This window comes from Myotis brandtii, unplaced genomic scaffold, assembly GCF_000412655.1.
Source record: "Myotis brandtii unplaced genomic scaffold, ASM41265v1 scaffold573, whole genome shotgun sequence".
Taxonomy (NCBI): domain Eukaryota; kingdom Metazoa; phylum Chordata; class Mammalia; order Chiroptera; family Vespertilionidae; genus Myotis; species Myotis brandtii.
Window position 1 is genome coordinate 2,490,982 of NW_005370145.1, and position 8,367 is coordinate 2,499,348.

Genomic DNA, 8,367 nt, shown 5'->3' on the forward strand with positions numbered 1-8,367 from the left:
GGGAACGAGGCCCATCTGCTGGCCTGGGCACCGAAACTGAAGGCCCGTCAGGCAATGCGGGGCGGCCCCATTCTGCTTCCCGCTCTTCATTTCTCCTTTTCACTTACCTCCTACAATTCCAATCCCCCCTCCCCCATCCTTCTCCCTCTCTCCCCCATTTCTGGAAACTTTTGGGAGTTCCCACTCTGCTCCAGCACTCTAGGCATTTTGTGGCAATTCGAAGATTTGCCCTTGAAGTCTGCCCATGCCCTGCCCTGCCCCATCAGCTCCAGCAACAAGGAAGCTGCTGCTGACCCATCCATTGGGGCTGAGCCACCCTGCCTGCCCAGAAGGCAATGTCCACTGTGTGTGTAGGGGGAGTGGGGGTGGGGGTTGGGGAGAGGTAACAGCATAGGTCTGGAATCCTAATGGCTCCCAGCTGTGTGGCCTTGGGCGGGGTGTGGCTCTGTTCCCCAGTTTCCTCATCTGTAAACAGGGTGGTGAGACTATGAATGTGCACAGAGCACTCACCATGTGCCAGGCCCGTTTTAAGTGCTTTCCGCACGCGGACTCAGTCCTCACACCGTCCCTGTGGCACGATACCCACCACCTCCCACTGCACAGATGTGGACACAGACACAAAGACACAGGGGACCCTTCCCCAGGCCGCTGCACAGCAGGCAGGCCTGCACCGCACACTCTGGCTTCAGAGCCCAGGTTCACGATCACCACACGACGCTGGTCCCCGCGCCCCCGCCTCACAGTGCATGGAGGCGAAGTGAGCCGCGCCGAACACGGCTTATGCATTAGAAACGCACACAAGAGTGGCAGCAATGATTGCCGTTATTGTTTGCCTAACCATTTTCCCTTCCACGCAGGACTGTCAGCCTGCATGAGCCAGGGCGTGCACCCACTCTCGGCTTCACCGCGGTGGGGGTGGCCCGAATGCTCAGAAGTGCGCGTGACGGAGCCCGAGAGCGAGCCCCCGTTCCCAGCTCTGCTGCGCTTGTGTCAAAACGGCACAGCGAGGGCCACACTTCTTATGTCTCCAAGGCCTTGGCTGTTTGAGCACCTGGGCACCTCACCTGCCCACCTGCAGGGGGCACTGCTAACCAGCGCCCCCTTTCCCAGGCACAGGGCTGACAGGATGCTGCACGTGGGGCTTGTGGCTGCGGGAAGGGCCCTGGAAGGCGGTGTGGCCACTCCAGGGAGAAACCGCTTGCTTCCTGCCAGGAACTCCCGGGAACTCTATTCTTAGGGATCTTTCTCTTGCTTTTAACTCTGACATCTTCCAGAAGTTACCCGGCACAAACGCAACCCTGCCATAGCTGTAATTTACATGTCACGTCGCTTGCACAGAGCGCGGTCCACCCCCTCACCCTCTCCCGCCCACCCTGCAGAAATGGCTCCTGCCTCATTCCAGCCTCCATCCTTCTCCTAGCCCCCCCCCCCCCCCCCCCCCCCCCCGCCACCTCAGAGAGAAAAGTGAGGGGTGACATCGACAGAAGGGGGGACCCACTGGGAACTCTGGCTGCATCCAAGCTTTGGAACTTCCCAGTTCCAGGCTGGGCATCACTTCCACTCTCTGTCCACGTTGTCATGGCAACAGCCCATCTGTGGCCGAAAGCCCCAGTTTGCCGCCCAGCCGGTGAGTGCTCGGAGGGAGCCACTTACCGTGATGGTGTTCTCCTTGCTCTGCTTTTTGCCTGGTGACGAGGACCCCAGGTTCTGGAAGGAGAGATAAGAAGCATCGTCAGAGCTGTCCTCCATCCTGGACTCCCTCCCACTCCGGTCCCCTGAAGGCGGTGGGTTGGCGACAAGCGCGTGCTGCGAAGTTCAGGATGTTCAGCCTGCCGCTGACCCTAAGTCACCATCGTCTGGGAGAGGCGGCGGGAGTACCCCTGACCCCACTCTGTTCCTGTCTCCTGTGCCCTAGGCTGGAAGGCTGGGGGGAACCGCTCCAAACCAGGCGGCCTCCTCTTCTCTACGGTTTGGGAGTTAACCCTCAGCTGCCCTCTGCTGGTGAGCGGCTCCGTGTGCGCTTGCTGCCTGCACCTGCAGAATCCACTGGGGAGCAGAGGGTTAAGGCAGGAGGCAGGCTGCAGGCCACCACCTCCTGGCACAGGCACCCAGGATGCCGAGCAACAGCTTCATCTGAACCCGGGGCGGACACATCCAGCCCGATATCCATCCATCCGTGCCACGTGCCCTGGGGCCCAGCCATCTCCCTGTGCGTTCCAGCCCCGGAGCAGCACGGATCTCAGCTGAAAGCCGTCGGTCAGCCTTCACTCAGACTTTAAATTGCCTGTTGTCTTCCTGCTGCCGGCAACCAAACCACTATCCCAGTGCATCGGGCCCACGGTCCTCAGCAGCCCCCAGCCGAGGACGGTGCTGGGTCGGAACACGAGGAGGGCTGGCTGAAAACGCCTCAAGAGCCTAGGAGCCTAAAGGGGAGGTCAGCTCTGGGTCTCGCTGTCGCACTCCCAGCAGTGACATCAGGGAGTCGGTAGGGCCTCCGGGCAGGATGGCGGCGTCCACTCCCGTCCCGAGCCACGCCCGGCCTGGCGCAGGCTCACCCCGAGGCACGCGTGTGGCCTTCGTGGGTGGGAGAGTCCCTAACCTTTCTCTAGTGGAGCGTAAGGAAGCGGCTGTCAGATTTTACAGATGAAGTCCCAGAAAAGGCCTGGAGGGGCTTCTCCAGCAAGCCCCTGGAACCCCACAGCCTCCCACCCACGGGGCGGGAATGATTTCTGGGGGACAGAGAGGGGTCAGCCCGCCTCAGGGACATCTCTGCCTGAGTCCCTGCTCATGGTCTCCTCGGCTCCTTCCTCTCTCCCTCCCAGACCTACTCTGGCTGGTAACTAAAATCAACTAATAAAACCATCCACCAAGACGGTCCAGATAAAAAGGGCCTCACAGGTCATCGCTCTCACAGACAAGAAAGTGAACTCGCTCGCCTTCACATCCTGCCGAGTGATGTGACTTCTCTGAGCCTCAGTTTCACCATTTGTTACCGACGGTCCTCAGGCTTCGGGTGCATCAGAATCAACTGAGCCCCAGGCGTGTCTCCCAGGGCTCCCGGTCCCGCAGGCTCGGGTGGGCTGGCGCCTCCCTGGGAGGCGCCCGGTCTATGTTCTGTCACTATCAGGCGCCCCACTTCCGGCAGCTCCTCCAGCAGCCCTCCCGGGACCTGGGGCAACAGCATGCTGGGGACCAATCAGCTTCTGCCCATGTTTTTAACGCACCCACTCATCCAGCTCACCCACCCTGGACCCTCCAAGTTATCAGTTCTGCCCGCGGGCACTTGCCAAAATGGGGCTGCCCAGGAGGAAGGCATGGCGGGCACCCGGGTGCCATTCTCCAAGGAGAGGAGACAGGTGCAGGGCCTCTCGAGGGCTCATTCGTGCGAGGCACGGGCCAAGCAAACACAGCTGACCCTTAGCCAACACGGATTTGACGGCACGGGTCCGCCTGTACATAGATGTTACTTTTTTTCAATAAATATATGGTCTGCCCTCCTTATCCCAGGCCTCACATCCTCAGGTTCAAGCAGTACTTCTCAACTGTGGCTGGGAATCCACGACACAAATGCAGGCGAGCTGTGTGCATCCGCGGCCGAGGCTCTGTGCCACTTATTTTTTTTTAAATATTTTTTTAATTGATTTTTTACAGAGAAGAAGGGAGAGGGATAGAGAGTTAGAAACATCGATGAGAGAGATCGATCAGCTGCCTCCTGCATGCCCCCCAGTGGGGATGTGCCCGCAACCAAGGTACATGCCCTTGACCGGAATCGAACCTGGGACCCTTCAGTCCGCAGGTCGACTCTCTATCCACTGAGCCAAACCGGTCTGGCTCTGCGTCACTTTATAGAAGGGACTTGCATATGCGAGGGTTCTGGTAACCACTGGGCTCCTGGAACCAATCCCCCGCGGATACTGAGGGGCTGTAGATACTAGCAAGTTTGTAGGGAGTCAAAAGTTACATGTGGATTTTCGACTGTGCAGGGACTCAGTGCCCGGACCCTCCCCCACCCCTGCCCCTCACCGCACTGTCCAGGCTGAACTGTCCCTGAGAGAGAAGGCGGGAGGGGTCTCTGGGATGGGTTCTGCAGTTTGCAGGGTCTCCCTGTCGTCGACACTGGGTGCCCTCACTCCAGCCACCAGGAGGGCAGCAGCGCAGACTCCAGCAGCCCTGGCCACAGCCTGCAGTCGGTGTCGGTGTTGGTGCTGAGGGGATGGCGACGAGGAGGACGAGGGGTGCCCTGGCAGAGGGAGGAAGCTCTGCCACCCGGGCTTGCTTACGAAGCGGACACCAGGCTAAGCCTGTGACACCAGCAAGTTCGAGGTATCATCTGCGCTTTACAAATGGTGAAACGGAGGCTGGCAGAAACCAACTGCCTGTGCGGGGCCACAAGGCAAGTAAGTAGGGGACATCGGAAGCCAAGCCTGACTAACCCTTCCTCTGCCTCCCGCCATCTCTCCACCTGAGACCGGGTGCCATAGACCAGTTCCAGCATGTCATAATTTCAAGAGTTTCATCAAAAGGTTGATGAAACTTGGGGACTCAACAGGGTTGAGTCACACATGTAGTCACCTGTTGGGAATGGCTAAAGGCATTTCCCCAAACCTGAATAGGAAACTGATTGTGGCTGCCAGAGGGTTAAAGGGCATCTTAATCTACATGTTATTGCCTCCTACTGGCCAAACACCTGAACAGCCGTAGGCTATTCCCCCATTCTGACAATGCCTCTGTACCCTTTGAAACCTTACCCTTTGAAGTGTATTATCTCCACCTTGCCTTAGGACAAATTGTGTTAATAAAAGCGAGGGTCCTAGACAAGGAGGGACTCTTCAGTTCCTTTAGCTGAAGGTCCTCTGACCCCCAATGCCTTTCAAAATTATATCTCGTCTCCGGCATCTTTATTAGTCTCTGGATTCCTATGTCATCTACGCGCAGCCCCTTTTCCAGATTCCTGAACCCTTCTTGATGCTGGGACAAGAACCCCAGCAACTGGGACCCTCTTGTTCTCCAGGTGTCTGCAGGGGTCAAAGATCTCCATCGTCCACAAGCACTGATTTTGGAATCACTGTGTCCAAGGCTCTGTGGAATGAGGCTCACACAGAGGTCACCTCCTCCCATGACTTGGGCCAGGACGGGAGGGCAAGTACTGGGACGTGGGGCGGGGTTGGGCGCTCTAAGTGTGGGCGTCAGCACCTTCCCATCTCCGTCCTTAGCTGTGCATCCCAGCCAGTGCTGAGCGGGGTCTCAGGCTCTCTGAGGTGGTTTCAGGCTCTACATTTGTAGCCGATTACTATTGTCCCAATGTCATATACGTATACATAGAAACATGTTGTATACGTGCATCATATACACATACATGTAACATACACACGTGCGCGCGCGTGCGCACACACATCCACACACACCCACACCCACACACACACCCTGCAGCACTCCCCTGAAAGGGCCCAGAAGGAAAGACCCCTCAGTCACAGTGAGAACCCCTACTAGCTAAGGGTTGGTTTCTAAATGCTATTCCCACTAGAGGAACTCAGGCTCCTTGGGAAGTGGCCAATTCCAAAGGCCCGGGCCAGCCGGGAACACCTTATTCCAAAAATGATGTGATATAAATAAAAGGACACGGAGGCCAGCTTCCAGGGGCCCCCACAAGCCAAATTTGGGACAATCTGAACACGAATAGGAAAAATGACCACAGATGTTTAACTCCAAAAGCGGTGATGGGCGAGGGGAAGGCAGCAGTCTTCACAGAAAAATGTATAAAGAATTAGCAAATCACCATTTGCAAACCCCAACGTCAAAACAGACTCAGGCCTCGCTCACCAAGGATGCCCGGCGCACTCGGTGAGGACTGTCAGGGCCCGGGATCCCCACACGCTCTCAGCCTATCACCCCGCAGACGGTGACAAATCACCAACTAGGAAGGTGCCCCCGTGAAGGAGAAATGTGGCCATTGCCACACTGAGAGCTCACACTCAGCACCCCGCAGGTGTGACCTGGGAGCGTGCGGCTCCAGACGTACACCGTGAGAAGCACGCAGCAGGCCCCGGGTGGCATTGTGGCCAAGCGGCCGAGCCCGGGCCGAAGCATAAGAAAACAATTGGACCAAGAATGTAGGCCCTTCTACAAGACAACCGACCTGGACTCCTTCCCAAAAAAGGCAACGTGAGGAAAGACAAAAGAACAAATGTGTAGGAAGAATAAGAGAGACTAAAGTGATAATTCAGATAGAACATGCTTCCATGCAATGGAATACCATTTGGCTATAAAAAAAAAGATTGAAGGGCTGATACATGCTACAACATTAATGGACCGTGAAACGCTATGAGAGAAGCCAGACACAGAAGACCATATGGTATGATTCCATTTATGTGCAATCTCCAGAACAGGCAAACCTGTGGAGACAGGAAGTAGCTTAGTGGTTGCCTAAGGCTTAGGGAGGGGGGTCTTTTTGGGGTGATGAAATATTCTAAAATTCATCGTGATGGTGATGGTGCAACTTGGTGACTATTGCACACTAAAAACCAGTGCGTTGTACACTTAAAATGGGTGAATTACGTGATATGTAAATTATATCTCAATAACGATGTCTTAGAAAGAGAAACTAAAGAGATAGAGCAACCAATATATCCAGGCGTGAGACCTGAATGGGCCCTGGATGGTGGAGAAAAACAGGGATAAAAGCCATTTTGAGGACAGTGGTGAATTTGAATGTGGATTATATGCATCAGATGATGATTGAATTAATATGTCCTTAACTGTGTTATTGGTATTGTGGCTATGTCTTCCCCTTTGGACACATTATAAAACGTTTACAGTTAAAACGGTATGTCAGGAATTTGCTTTACAATAATCCCAGTGGGGCCAGGGGAAAGGACTGGGAAAATAAATGAGACAGGATTGGCTGAATAACTGTCGAAGGCAAATGACTGGCCTGCGGCCCTTTATTGGAGTAATCCTTCTGCTTCTATGAATGTTGGCAAACGTCCATAGCAAAGTGCTTTTTTTTTTTTTTGCTTTTTTGTGCCCTTTGCCTATGATTCTGGAAAGCTTTTCTCCTTCCCTTTTTTAAACCCCTCCCCAGCCTGGTCTCCCAACCTCGCCTGAGCCGCTCTGCTGTCCCTGTGCGGTGAGGACCGACTGACGACAGTGGTTGGTACATTGCAGCGGGGGATGGAGGGGTCATTCACAAGTGACTCACAGCCCCCCTCTGCGTGCCTCCTTGCCCTGCCTCCTTGCCCTGTGAGTAGTCTGGGTCCCACCCCTCGATGGGTAGGACCCAGTAGGAAACCTTCAACGGCTCCCAGCACGATTAGGACAAAAATCCAAGCTCCTCACCACAGGCCTGGTCAGATGCTCCAGCCTCACCTTCCCCCGCCTCCCCCCACCTGCTAGTTAGTGAACCGCAGCCCACACGGCCTCTATGGGTCCTCCGAAATGCTGCCTCCAGGCACCCGCAGGTCCTGTTCCCTTCACACGTGCTGTTCCCTGCACCTGGACCGCTGTTTCCCCACCTGTTTGCTCAGCTTCCGTCTTGGCTTAAGTACCTTTTCTTAAGGAGTCTTTCTCTCCCTGACATTCCCACTACGACACGCCCCCACCGCCAGGCCCTGTGGCACACTCTCCCTCCAGCTCCATCACTGCTGAAGGGAAACCATCCCTTCTCTCCTGTGTTTCTCCAGCCCCAGCTGTGACCCTGCATCAGGGCAGGGGTACGCCAGCCTGTGACCCGGTGCCCGGCAAAGAACGATGTACAGAATAGAACGAGTGTCAGTGAGGGGGGCGTGGAGTAAGCAAATGAACTCTCAGCATTTCACCTCTTTTCTCCCCCAAACACCACTCTCCAACAGGTCCCTTCGTCCATCCCCTTTCCCCTCGCCTGTGCCTTCCTGAGGGCAGGTTCAAGGAAAGCCAGAACCATGGAACAGTGGGTCAGAAAAGGCCTGGCACTGGTGGGCAGGTCCCTTGCCCCCCTCACACCTGCTAAGGGGTCTGAGAGGGTCCCACCACCACAGCCCTGGTAGCCAGGCAGGCAGGGGACAGGCTAGGAGGTGCTCTACAAAGGCCAGCAAGACTATCAGCCTTCGATACTTGGCCTGTGCAACCAGGTGGGCAGGCCCCAGTACCCAGTAGCCAGGCAGCCTACCCAGGGCTGCAGACTTGAAAACTTCCACTGGGTGGCGCCAGATCACCACCACTCACGCCCAGCCATGAAGGTTTCCCGGGGCTGTGAGAAGGAGGGGCAGGCATCCTGGGGTTGCTGGACACCCAGCCACCAGTCCTGCCCACAACAGAGCAGAGCGGGAACACACTGCTGGTTTCCAAGAAGATTGGGTCTGCCCGCGCCCCCCCCCCCCCCCCCCCCCCCCC

The 8,367-nt window shown here is 56.2% G+C and overlaps 1 protein-coding gene across 5 annotated transcripts in view; it reads right to left on the reverse strand.

Annotated features, from left to right (window-relative positions):
• The window catches only part of GAS7 (growth arrest-specific 7), a 208,312-nt gene that overhangs the window by 27,779 nt on the left and 172,166 nt on the right, over window positions 1-8,367 (reverse strand). For all 5 annotated transcript variants that reach the window (XM_005878809.2, XM_005878811.2, XM_005878805.2 and 2 more), the window contains exon 5: window positions 1,654-1,707. In XM_005878809.2, the coding sequence (XP_005878871.1) occupies window positions 1,654-1,707 (54 nt within the window). The remainder of the gene's footprint in view (window positions 1-1,653; window positions 1,708-8,367) is intronic.